Source organism: Pseudorca crassidens, chromosome 2, assembly GCF_039906515.1.
Source record: "Pseudorca crassidens isolate mPseCra1 chromosome 2, mPseCra1.hap1, whole genome shotgun sequence".
Classification (NCBI taxonomy): domain Eukaryota; kingdom Metazoa; phylum Chordata; class Mammalia; order Artiodactyla; family Delphinidae; genus Pseudorca; species Pseudorca crassidens.
In genome coordinates, this window is record NC_090297.1 from 145,554,011 (window position 1) to 145,567,904 (window position 13,894).

General features: G+C 43.3%; 1 protein-coding gene across 3 annotated transcripts in view; it reads left to right on the forward strand.

Moving 5' to 3' along the window:
• KCNH1 (potassium voltage-gated channel subfamily H member 1) overlaps nucleotides 1–13,894 on the forward strand; it is a 416,686-nt gene that overhangs the window by 176,785 nt on the left and 226,007 nt on the right. For all 3 annotated transcript variants that reach the window (XM_067729054.1, XM_067729056.1, XM_067729057.1), the window contains one exon: nucleotides 3,176–3,605. In XM_067729054.1, the coding sequence (XP_067585155.1) occupies nucleotides 3,176–3,605 (430 nt within the window). The remainder of the gene's footprint in view (nucleotides 1–3,175; nucleotides 3,606–13,894) is intronic.

The following is a 13,894-nucleotide window of genomic DNA, read 5'->3' on the forward strand; positions in this document are numbered from 1 at the left end:
TATCCCTGACCTGAGGGAAGTGATGTAGCCTTCCAAGAATTTGTAACTTTTCCTGAGAAAATAGAATCTCAGTTCTTTATTCTTCTCAGCTGTTTCTTTATTTTTATCTTAAAAACTATTTTTTTGTAATTGTAAAGTAAATATATATAAGCGTAACAAAACTATATACAAATATAACAAAAATTGCCTGTAATTCCATAACTTGACAGTGCACCAGTAACCACTGTTAAAGTTTTATGTTTTTCCTGTTTTTCAACACATAAATATTTGTATATGTATGCACAATATAATTAGAGTGAAATATACAATATGAAATAAATATGCAACTCTTAAAATATTTCATTACTTAATATGAAATGTTACATAACCCTTAATATTATTTTATTTATTTATTTATTTTTAACATCTTTATTGGAGTATAATTGCTTTACAATGGTGTGTTAGTTTCTGCTTTATAACAAACTGAATCAGCTATACATATACATATTGCCCCATATCTCCTCCATCTTGCGTCTCCCTCCCTCCCACCCGCCGTATCCCACCCCTCTAGGTGGTCACAAAGCACCGAGCTGATCTCCCTGTGCTATGTGGCTGCTTCCCACTAGGTATCTATTTTACATTTGGTAGTGTATATATATCCATGCCACTCTCTCACTTTGTCCCAGCTTACCCTTCCCCCTCCCCGTATCCTCAAGTCCATTCTCTAGTAGGTCTGCATCTTTATTCCCGTCTTGCCCCTAGGTTCTTCATGACCATTTTTTCTTATTTTTTTTTTTTAGATTCCATATATATGTGTTAGCATACGGTATTTGTTTTACTCTTTCTGACTTACTTCACTCTGTATGACAGTCTCTGGGTCCATCCACATCACTACAAATACCTCAGTTTCATTCCTTTTTATGGCTGAGTAATATTCCATTGTATATATGTGCCACATCTTCTTTATCCATTCATCTGTTGATGGACACCTAGGTTGCTTCCATGTCCTGGCTATCGTAAATAGAGCTGCAGTGAACATTTTGGTACATGAGTCTTTTTGAATTATGGTTTTCTCAGGGTATATGCCCAGTAGTGGGATTGCTGGGTTGTATGATAGTTCTATTTTTAATTTTTTAAGGAACGTCCATGCTGTTCTCCATAGTGGCTGTATCAATTTACATTCCCACCAACAGTGCAAGAGGGTTCCCTTTTCTCCACACCCTCTCCAGCATTTATTGTTTGTAGATTTTTTGATGATGGCCATTCTGACTGGTGTGAGATGATATCTCATTGTAGTTTTGATTTGCATTTCTCTAATGATTAATGATGTTGAGCATTCTTTCATGTGTCTGTTGGCAATCTGTATAACTTCTTAGGAGAAATATCTATTTAGGTCTTCTGCCCATTTTTGGATTGGGTTGTTTGTTTTTTTAATATTGAGCTGCATGAGCTGCTTGTAAATTTTGGAGATTAATCCTTTGTCAGTTGCTTCATTTGCAAATATTTTCTCCCATTCTGAGGGTTGTCTTTTCGTCTTGTTTATAGTTTCCTTTGCTATGCAAAAGCTTTTAAGTTTCATTAGGTCCCATTTGTTTATTTTTGTTTTTATTTCCATTTCTCTAGGAGGTGGGTCAGAAAGGATCTTACTGTGATTTATGTCATAGAGTGTTCTGTCTTTGTTTTCCTCTGTGATTTATGTCATAGAGTGTTCTGTCTTTGTTTTCCTCTAAGAGTTTGATGGTGTCTGGCCTTACATTTAGGTCTTTAATCCATTTTGAGTTTATTTTTATGTATGGTGTTAGGGAGTATTCTAATTTCATTCTTTTACATGTAGCTGTCCACTTTTCCCAGCACCACTTATTGAAGAGGCTGTCTTTTTTCCACTGTATATTCTTGCCTCCTTTATCAAAGATAAGTTGGCAATAGGTGCGTGGGTGTATCTCTGGACCTTCTATCCTGTTTCATTGATCTATATTTCTGGTTATGTGCCAGTACCATACTGTCTTGATTACTGTAGCTTTGTAGTATAGTCTGAAGTCAGGGAGCCTGATTCCTTCAGCTCCAGTTTTCTTTCTCAAGGTTGTTTGGCTATTCGGCGTGTTTTGTGTTTCCATACAAATTGTGAAATTTTTTTGTTCTAGTTCTGTGAAAAATGCCAGTGGTAGTTTGATAGGGATTGCATTGAATCTGTGGATTGCTTTGGGTAATAGAGTCATTTTCACAATGTTGATTCTTCCAATCTAAGAACATGGTATATCTCTCCATTTATTTGTATTGTCTTTAATTTCTTTCATCAGTGTCTTTTATTTTCTGTATACAGGTCTTTTGTCTCCTTAGGTAGGTTTATTCCTAGATATTTTATTCTTTTTGTTGCAATGGTAAATGGGAGTGTTTCCTTAATTTCACTTTCGATTTTTCATCATTAGTGTATAGTAATCCTAGAGATTTCTGTGCATTAATTTTGCATCCTGCTACTTTACCAAATTCATTGATTAGCTGTTGAAGTGTTCTGGTAGCATCTTTAGGATTCTCTATGTATAGTATCATGTCATCTGCAAACAGTGACAGCTTTACTTCTTCTTTTCTAGTTTGGATTCCTTTTATTTCTTTTTCTTCTCTGATTGCTGTGGCTAAAACTTCCAAAACTATCTTGAATAAGAGTGGTGAGAGTGGGCAACCTTGTCTTGTTCCTGGCCTTAGTGGAAATGGTTTCAGTTTTTCACCATTGAGGACGATGTGGCTGTGGGTTTGTCATATATGGCCTTTATTATGTTGAGGAAAGTTCCCTCTATGCCTACTTTCTGGAGGGCTTAATATTATTTTTAAATGAGTAATGATATGCAAAAATGCTCGTATGTATTTGTATACTTACACACAGTATAATTAGAATAAAATTCCAATTTTATTTGTCTTATTTTTTTATTTGCTTTTTAAAGGAAGTAAAAAATGAAAAAAGCTAATGGAAATCTCCCTTCCATATACCTTGGAAAAACTTCTAATTATATTTTGCATAAGTATACAAATATATATGAGCATTTCTCCATATTATGGCTTACTTTGAAACAACGTTTTAAAGGTTGCCTTATATTGCATCTCAGGGAATACCTGTGCTGAAAGATCAGTCCTGGTGAGTGGAGGGAAGGAGTTGTTAGTGTCATTGTTTCTTGGCCCTGACCCTGTGCTCCTCTTCTTCCAGGGCATCAGCAGCCTGTTCAGCTCTCTGAAGGTTGTCCGGCTGCTCCGTCTGGGGCGAGTGGCCCGGAAGCTGGACCACTACATTGAATATGGAGCAGCCGTGCTGGTCCTGCTGGTGTGTGTGTTCGGGCTGGCTGCTCACTGGATGGCCTGCATTTGGTACAGCATCGGGGACTATGAGATCTTTGACGAGGACACGAAGACCATCCGCAACAACAGCTGGCTCTACCAGCTGGCAATGGACATTGGCACCCCTTACCAGTTTAACGGGTCCGGCTCAGGGAAATGGGAAGGGGGTCCCAGCAAGAATTCCGTGTACATCTCCTCGTTGTATTTCACCATGACCAGCCTCACCAGTGTGGGCTTTGGGAACATCGCCCCATCCACAGACATCGAGAAGATCTTTGCAGTGGCCATCATGATGATTGGTTGTAAGTATGCCAGTGGCTGGCGCAAGGGGCAGGGGATGTTATGTTTGTCCATCCTTTCTGTTAGCTGGAAATAGGATAATGGCTACAGTGCCAGCAGGATCAGGGTGGTATAGCTTAAAATAAGGGAGAGATTTTTTTTTAAAAGGCTGGCTTTATAGTTTTCCTGATAATTTAAGCAGTACATGTTTATTGCAAAGAAATTTAGAAAATACAAAAGAACACAAAGTAGAAAATAATGACCAACCATACATAATTCTACTTCTTAGAGATAACTGCTATTACCTTTTGGTGTTACAGATTATTGTCTATCCATATCTGAACACACAGAAACAGATTTTTATAGTTAAAATGATATCATGGTATACATCTTGGTAAACTCCTTGTTCATAGAGCAGTGAATTGTGGAGGCCTTTCCATGTCAATTTAAAGATAGCTCTAGATCTGCACCGTCCAATATGGTACTAGAAGAAGAAAGTATGAAAACAAAATCTGAAATATCTCACTAATAATCTTTTGTATTGATTATACAGTAATATTTTTGTTAGAGTGGGTTAAATAAAATATTCTAACACAATAGTTTCATATATCTTTTTGCTTTTTTTAATGTGGCTCCTAGGAAAATTTTAAATCTTATTTCTGTTGGACAGTGCTTATCTAGATCAGCATTTTTGATGTCTGCTTGATGATTGAGAAATTTTCTAAATCCAAAAGAAAAAAAATCTACAAGAAAGAAAAAAGTCTCTGTTCAGTTGAGAAGTAATGGGTTTTTGGATTAACTTGACTGAAAAACAAACAACCCTAGTCCTTGAGGAAGGTACAGTTGGTCCTCTGTATGCATGGATTCTGCATCCTCAGATGTAACCAACCAGGGATTGAAAATATTAAAAAGAAAATTCCAGAAAGTTCCAAAAACTTGAATTTGTGGCACGCCGGCAACTGTTTGCATAGCATTTACATTGTATTTACAACTATTTACATAGCATTTACATTGCATTAGGTATTAAAAGTAATCTAGAGATCATTTAAAGTATATGGGACGATGTGTATAGGTTATATGCAAATACTATGCCATTTTATATAAGGGACTTAAATATCCGTGGGTTTTGGTAGCTGCAAACCTATTCGTCCTGGAACCAATTCCCTGTGGACAGAGGGATGGCTGTACTTAATTTTCACACACTTAACCATTGACCATTGTGTCGCTGTTGCTGTTGCCAAGTCTGGAAACAGCCTTGGGCTGGAAACAACAATGAACTCCCCTCACTAAAGGGAGACTTAGGGAGTACTGACTAGACCTAACTGGACTGGGGAAGGCACATGAACTTGAGTGGATTGACTCACTGTGAACCTGCCAGATGCACCCTGTTGGTGCTTCCATGCCACATTGTGACGTGGGAGAGGACAGTCCTGTGCAGCATCAGTTTGGACGGTAGTCTGGTCACACGCAGGCAGAAACCCTTCTGCTTGATGTGCTCCTTCAGGGTGGTGTTGATGCCTTGTTACGCCAACCAGGGAATTCTAAGGCCAGGGAAACTGAGGCTTCAGTTGGTTTTGCTTTGTCCAACCCATCTGCGACCCAGTGTCCCCCTCTGCAAGTGGATTTTGTTACCAGCAAGTGTCCCATTTGCTGCTTGGCGCCTCCTGTTTTGCAATTACCTCGTCAGGTCCGAGGCCATCTTTTCCTAAAAGCCCCCTCCTCCAGGCCCGGAGCTTGCCTCTGAGTGTTTACGCAGTGTGTCTAAGGCATAATTGATTTGTGGGAAGTGTGTGCCAGTGGAGCTTTGGGGTCTGCTCCTTTCTTTAAAATGGGTTTTAATAGAGATGATTGCCTGACCATGGGAAGCAGCGTTAAGTATCTGTGGGTGGCTAATTGCTTTAGCTTAATTAGAACTTGAGGCGCTTTCTCATGTCATGTGAAAGGATTTAAGACCTTTACTTTTCTAGAACTATTTCAGCCTTAACATCTCCAGTTTTCTAGGCTGTGCTTGCAGCATTTTGTGAGCCTTGGGGCAGCAGTAAACAACCAGATGCACCGTGCACAATTTCTGTCTCTTAGAGGGCAAGATGCGACGCCCTGTCAGTCGAAATACTTCATTATATGCACTACAGAAAATTTGCTATGGGTGGTCAGTTAGGAAATGGGCTCCATTTCATGAGCTCCCCAAAGGCTTTCAAATATGAGGAGACTTCCTTGCAGCTTTTTACCTGGAAGAAAAGAAAAGAAAGAAAACAGCTCTGGTGGCATATGAGGATAAGCTGTTTTTCCAAAACCATTCTCCTCTGGAGAGCGTAATTTCCTGGCTGTAGTCTCTAAGGAAAACCCAAACAATAATCATCACCTCTTTTCTCTCCCCACCTTCTCAGAGCTTTGTGATGTTTCCATTTCTTTTTTTAAAAAAGTGTAATACGCAGGCAGTCACCTCTGTGTTGTGCAGCGAAGTATGATATTTAGGTAGGCAAGTCAGCTTAATAGTCACCCCATTTCCTGATCACTTACTAGTTGCCAGGTGCTGTGATAAGTACTCTGCGTACAACTACTGTTCGCAACAACTCTATGCCTTTAGAGATTATTAAGTCCATCTTACAAGGAAATGGAAGCTCAGAGAAGTTAACTGCTTTCCCCAGAATACAGGGCTGGTAAGCAGGGCAGACAGGATTTGTGTTCAGAACTCCCTGAATCACAAGCCCTGCTCTCCCCACGGTGCCCACCTGTGGTGGTGTGGGCTGAGAACACAGACTCCAGCAGCCTGCCCTCACTGGCACACTCACACTTTGAAAATTCTCTCCATGAATTTGAACAAACTGGTAGTTTCTGCAGTGGAAAGTGTTTGTACTCTTGCCTATTGTTGTTTGAAGAACAAGATTACGGTACAGACTCGGGACCAGGTGCTTCAGAAGCCAACCATTTTTTCAGCCACCTGTCACTTACAGTTACAGCTCTTCCCCTTTTCGCATGACATCGGACAAATTCTGGTGCTAACAACAGAGTTATTTCATTCTGTGTAATGTGGTGGTAATTATCCTTGTAAACTCACATTCCGAACCTTTGTTCAGGACAGCTGCTGATGTCTTATTAGACTTATGGGGTTCTCTTTTATCTTACTTTGCCTGTATGCACATGTGCACGCTTGCATCTTTACTGCGTGGTTCCCGGGATTGGATAACCCCAGAAGTAGGATCTCGGACAACAGAGAGCACTGACCGCAGCCTGCATTTATCCCAAGGGGTCAGTGCCTCTCCCTCCCCGTCCCTCTGGCAGTCAGGCCAGCATTCCTCAAGGAGAGTAGAGAGACACAAAGCCAATGGACTTTGAAGTACTGGTAACATTGTGATTTTCTCCTCTTTGCATCGAATTTTACATGCATTAGTAATAGTATTTCTTGACTATTCTGTTGCCCTGTATTAACCATATTATAGATTATCCAGAAGCCTCTGTTGCTTCTCCTCTCTGTGCTCTGTTACTGAATATCTTATTATAGCTTGGCTAATTCCCCAGAGGATGCCAGGAAACTGGAAAACTAAATATTTTCAAGCTTGCCCACCTTTCTCATTTCTGATTTAAAAAAAAGAACACTGCAGTAGGAAGAGGTGAAGACTTGGCTAAAATGAGCATTTGTGATCCTCTCCGGGTGTAGATGATCTATGGTGTCCCCAAATGCCTGGTTGTATGTCTGACTTCCACCCTGGGGTCTTGACCTGGGCCGGGGGCAAGTCAGCCCTGCCCTGACCCTCCTGCCGTCCTCGCGTGGGTCTTTGGTGATCTCCAGCAAGGGCTCACCCTGAGGTGTGATGGGTAGATTCCCTCTTTTGCACATCTGGTCCGCCTGTGTGTTGGTGATGCTGAGAGAAACAGAGGGCCACTCTGGCCCTCAGTGTGTCACCTGGGAGAGGATGCCCCCACTCAGCAGGCACATACTGAGTGCCTCCCTTGATGGACTCTGAGGGTCGGAGACTGGACCTGTGGGTGTCACTGCCAGGAGTCAGTGGGCTAGTGGTGGTCGGGGCCCTACTGCCCACCAGCCAGTGACTAAGGCCTGGAGGTGGAGCCTCCCCTGTGGCCTGAGCCTTGCCGGGGCCTTTGAGGGACCTCCTCCAAGAGGGATTGCTGGGGGTGGGGGAGAGTCCCTTTATCTGGGGGTATCCTTCTCAGGTTAAGGACATGACCCTGTCTGGGGGATACTCTCCAGGGAGAATTTGATGGTGGAGTGACAGTTCCCATTTTCTTAATATGGTCTTTGTGCTTTTCCTGTTCTCTCCTCATAATGTCATTGCTGTCATCCTGTCATTATAATTAAGCCACATTTGTTTCCTTTCTCTCTGATAATGGCAGACACTCTCCACCCCCCAGCACTGCACAACACCTGTCTCTTTGAATTTTTTTTTTCCTCCCCCATCTGAGCTCCTTAAATCCAGAGCAGAATGTCAGTGCTGAAGGGACCCTTGTGAGTATCTATTTAGTCCACAGCAGCCCCTCCTAATTCTTCTGCTGGGCCGGATCTCATCCTGATTTGTGCTTCAGTCAAGTTCCCCTACTCCCTCCCCCGGGTGGGGGGCTGGCAGCTCTAAGAGAGTAACTGGGCTCAGCCCTAGGGTTTCCTTATATCACCTCCTTTCTTGGAGGGAACGGACACTAGTAACCTGCACTCCGCACCTTTGACCCTACCACCTGACCCCCATGCAGTATGCTTTGTGGCCCCCTCTCAGCTTAGATTATTATTTGCAAGCTTTTCCCTGCCTCCTTCAGGATTTTGTTTAACCATTCTTATTTCTTTTCATTCACCTTTGCTGAATATGCCTTTTTGCATTCTGTGCCAATATACTGTTTTTTCCAAAATGACTGGGCACATCTCCCTGGAGGCTGTAAAGATACTCCTAGGAGACTTCAAACACATAACAGACTCTTAATAAATATGTATGGTCTTGTTGAATCCAAACAGTTGAGAAGGTTCTGGAGTTTTAGAAGTGGTATTCAGTGACACTGGCAAAACATCTTTATTAGTTAGGGTACAGGTTCTGTTACTGGACAGAGACACAGTAATAGTAGCATCAACAGGGTTTATGTTTCCTAAAAGCTTGGGGCTGGTCTGGCTGCTCTGCCGTCCTCAGAGACCAGGTTTCTCTGCTGTCTTAAATACATGACTTCCATATTGGGATCCCATATGGCCGTTCCAGCTTTGGCCATATATTCTTTTTCCAGAAAACAGAAAGAAGGGGAAGGGGAAGTCTGGCTAAACTCTTTCCTTTTGAGAACAAGACTAGGAAGTTGTGCATATTGCCTTTGTTCATATCACATTGGCTGGTGCTTGGTAACCTGGCCACACACCTAGCTGCAAAGGAGGCTGGGAAATGTAGTCTTCTGGGTGGTCATGTATCCAGGTAGGAATACAGTAATATAGACAAGGAGAACAGTTAGTGAGGGATGACCAGCAGTGTGTGTCTACCTCAGCTTTTCTCCCTCTCCTCATCTCCTCTCAGTTGATACCAGCAAACATTAGCTCTCCATGACAGGCAGGCCCTGTGGGAGCTTCATCCCTGAATTGTTAGTTGAGAGATTTGGGTTCAAGTCCTAGATCTGCTCTCTGCTTTAGGTTGTACCCTTTCATTTCCTGTGGATTAGGGGTAAGAAGCTCTCCTGACCATCTCAGCTAGTTGAAGTGAGAACTAAATGAGATAATGACGTAGGATAGCTCTTTGAAAAGTTGAAAAGCTACATTCAGGTGTCGTGATTTTATTGTTAATAGCGATTATTTCTTGCTCAGCTCCGTTAATTTTTTTCCTTCCTGTTCTTAGAAAAAAAAAAGATTGCTGCTCCCTTCTCAGGAGCATGGGAATGCTGTTTAATTTCATTTTGGGTTTATGTTTATTTCGGGAAATGGGGCGGTGTCCAGAACACTATGGCAGAAATAACTATTCATTTCTCATTTATTCTTAGAGTTTTTTTCCTAGCCAGCAAATCAGCTTATTTTTCTTTAGAACCTGATTTTTTAAAAAGTTCTGTCTGCCATTCTGCATTTCAGGTGGGTCTCCCCATCTTTAACACAACCTCAGGCTACTTTCTGTCCTCTGTAGCCCTGCCGCCTCTCCTCCAGAAGACCGTCTCTGGTTACTCCCTCCTGGTTCTCAGCCCTTCATTGTCTCCATACTTTTAGGGTTGAAAGACCCTGCTTTGGGTTTACTTACTTGCAGTTAGAGTCACACTGCTCTGTAAATATTCTTGTGACTTCATAGTTACCTTTCTTGTCTCAAGTGTATTTCTTTTTTTTTTTTTTTTTTTTTTGCGGTACGCGGGCCTCTCACTGCTGTGCCCTCTCCCGTTGCGGAGCACAGGCTCCGGACGCGCAGGCTCAGCGGCCATGGTTCACGGGCCCAGCCGCTCCGCGGCATGTGGGATCTTCCCGGACCGGGGCACAAACCCATGTACCCTGCATCGGCAGGCAGACTCTCAACCACTGCGCCACCAGGGAAGCCCTCAAGTGTATTTCTGACTGGCTCCTGTGAAACTCTAGGCTCCCAGAGGGCAGGACCTGTGGGTCTCCCTGCCCTTCCACTTCTCCTTTGCGCCTGGACACATACTGATGGAATGTGGGGAAGAGCACAGGCTTTAGAACTGGCCAGTTCTTTAGAACTCTACTTTGTAAAAAAAAAAAAAAAATTTTTAATCGAAGTATAGTTGATTTACAATGTAACAGTCTCTGCTGTATAGCAAAGTGACTCAGTTATACACATATATACATTCTTTTTCTATTTTCTCTTCCATTATGGTTTATCACAGGATATTCAATATAGTTCCCTGGGCTAAACATTAGGACCTTGTTGTTTATCCACTCTATATGTGATAGTTTGCATCTACCAACTCTGAACTCCCAGTCCATTCCTCTCCCTCCCCCTCTCCCCCCTTAGCAACCACAAGTCTGTTCTCTGTGTCTGAATTTGTCTCTGTTTTGTAGATAGGTTCATTTGTGTCATATTTGAGATTCCGCACATAAGTGATAGCATATGAGAGTTGTCTTTCTCTTTCTGACTCACTTCACTTAGTATGATCATCTCTAGTTGCATAGAACTCTACTCTTGATTAATGCTTTGAACCTTGGCCGTTTCCTCTGCTGAAAATGGAGATGCCAGCCCCTCCCTGATCATATTTGTAGGCTGAAAAAATGAAATGATGCCATGTACCTAGCACAGTGCTTCACACATGGGGTGTTCAAACAGTGGTAGTTCTCTCCCTGGCCGCACCCCACACCCCCATTCCCTCTCTTGTACTACATTTCTAGGACTCATCAAAGTATGATGCTTCTCAGTCATTTGTTAGTCCTTTGGGTATGCTCTACTTTACACAGATTTGAACTGGCATAAAATATCAGGTGCCTTGCAGTGTTTAATGTACAGGCCATTAAAACGTGAGGTTCCCTAGATACAAAGCTTCTCTAAAAAAAAAAAAAAAAAAAAATTGGCCTGACTGCAGAGCAAGTTCGGGGAAGCTCTTAAAGGAGGAGAAAGTCATTTGTGTGGTCGGGAAGCATCACTTTCCAATCCTGACTGGCAGGATTTTCACTGGGTAGGAAATGGTACCACATGGAGTGATAGTGCCTCTCCCTGGAGGAGAGAAGGGACTAGAAACAGTCATGCGCTGAGCACCAAGATATGCCGATGCCATGCTGGGAACTCTACTCAACAACCTCATACGTGGGCTTTATTATTCCTGTTTTGCAGGTAAGAAAACTGAGGTTCAGAAACACAAAGTCACTTATCTGAGGTCACAGTGTAAGAGGTGGCTGAACTGGGTTTTGAACCCAATCTTATCTGACCTCAGAGTTGCACTTTGTTGCTTCCCTTGCTGATTTATGTTGGAATGTTGGGTAGGGGAAAGTGTTCTCTTCAGTGTGTGTGTTGTTGGGGGCAGGGAAAAGAGTTAGAGAAGGGGGCTGTGGAAGGATTGCAGAGAGGGTGTGCTTTCCCTGAAAGCCTTGTCTGTTACTGTAAATGACAATTATGGTGACAAAAATATCTGACTGTGTGTTGTGGGAAGACACTGGATTACTTGTTCGTAGCTGGGTTACTGCACTGGGCAGAAGCGTTTACAACAATAGTCTTAGATGTTAGGAAATTCTGACAGTGGGAAGCCAACTGGATGAGGGGTATTGTCTCTGACCTTTTGGATACCCATGTCATTTGCAAAATCCTCTTTCCCTTTTCAAATGTAATTTTCATCCAAGTGGGAGCTATCCTGTGGAGATGTTGCTATAGTCAAGTCTTTTGTTTCTATGTCTATTGTCTCCTTTGAATTTCTCAATACTCCATGGGACAGGTAGTATTCTGTTTTTTTTTGGATAAGGAAATTGTGGAGTAACTTGCCAAAGGTCGCACAGCTAGTCAGAAGCAAAGCTGGGCTCAAGCCCGTGTCATCACTCCCAGCTCAGTGCTTTCCCTGCACTTCCAGATCACCATGGTAGCAGTTGGTGCTGGTAGCCATGGATCACAAGTTATGCCAGTAGACTGTGGCACCTGGCTCCTTTGTGGGATGTCCTCAGAGCTTGAGGAGAAGAGGTGAAGGTGGATGAAGAGTGGTTTACCTCTATTTTCAGCAAGGAACTTGACTAATCAAGTTTCACACCTCTTCAGCTGCTTTTTATCCAGCCTTTATTGTGGCTCTCAAATGCTAGGCTGACAGCTACAGACAGCTGGGGCAAAATCATACAGAGAAAATCATGTTCCTTTCCTTCTTTAAAATTGGTGAGGGGAGGACTTCCCTGGTGGCACAGTGGTTGAAAGTCCGCCTGCTGATGCAGGGGACACGGGTTCGTGCCCTGGTCCGGGAAGATCCCACATGCCGCGGAGCGGCTGGGCCCGTGGGCCATGGCCGCTGAGCCTGCACATCTGGAGCCTGTGCTCCGCAACAGGAGAGGCCACAACAGTGAGAGGTCCATGTACCGGGAAAAAAAAAAAAACAAAAAAAAAAACAGTAAAATTGGTGAGGGGAGGAAAGCCCACCAGGGAAATGTTTTCTAAAATATACATGAATAAGTATGGTCCCTAAGAAGACATACATTAGATTTACCTGCCAGTTCCCCAGAACCTCAGTCAATCGAGTCTGAGCACCTCTTTATTTGGTTAGCAAACATTTCTTGAGTGTCTGCCCTGTGCCAGGCATCATGAGTACTGAGGATGGAGCATTGAATGAGAGAGATGTAAGCCCTGCCCTCATGGTGCTTATGGTCTGCTGCGGGGGACCAGATCAGTAAATAAGAAATGGCTGTGACGTGAGATGAGTCTCTACTAAGGAAAGGACAGGTTGTTATGGAAACATGTGCAGGGGCCCCTCACAGTCAGGGGTCAAGGAGCGGGGTCAGGGAGTATAGACCCCATTTATTTGGGAAGAGCTCTGGGCCCGGCCCTTCCCAAGATTTTTCTCATTGCATCTTTTTTGCAGATGTCTCCCCAGTCAGACTTCAGCTGCCTGGGGTCGGGGGCTGTGTGGGCCATTACCTGGTCCACAGTGGGCTCAGTAAATATTGAATGAATGCGGTAAAGGGGTTAAAATAAGACATCATCCCTTCCTCGATTTGCTGGCGATCTAGTTTGGGAAATACTAATGCGAACAGGAGAGACCATGTGAAGCTGGAAAGCAGTGAATGTTCGTGGCATAAGTGGAGCCAGTTTGTGCTTTCAGACTTCTGGGAGACTGTGATCATTTCTATAAAGTGGTGGTAAGAGTGGCATTAAGGAGAGTTTACTCAGCCAGTGAATAATGGGTAGGATTTGTGTGACGTACAGGTGGAGAGGCAAGCATAGCACTAATAATGATGTTAGTGAGCATATGCTATGTGTAGGACACGTTATACATGTTCTTCATGAAGTCTCCTGACACTGCTGTGTCACAGGTGTTATTATTCCAGTATTACAGGGGAGGGAACTGAGGCTCGAAGAGCTCAATGATCTTCCCCTAGGTCAACCTTATTATGACTGGTAGAGTCAGAATTGAAACCTAGATTTCTAATCCCAAGCTCATTGTCTGTCCACCAATCTGCACTGCCACCCATGACCATGGCCGTGGAGCAGAAGGCTGCAGGGAAAGCAGCACTTCCTGCCAAGTAGGACAGTGGAAAGAGAGGCGTGCTGTTCTGAGAGGGGCTGAGCGCCCGCCGTGTGCCTCCTGGCTCGTCAGCCTCTTAGATTCCTTCCTGCAGGAAGCTGGTGCTTGGTCACCACCTCCGACAGTCCATCACATGCCAAGAGACAGGGATTGCAACAAGTAGCAGTAAGGCTAAGCTGCTGAAGTGTTTAAACACCAG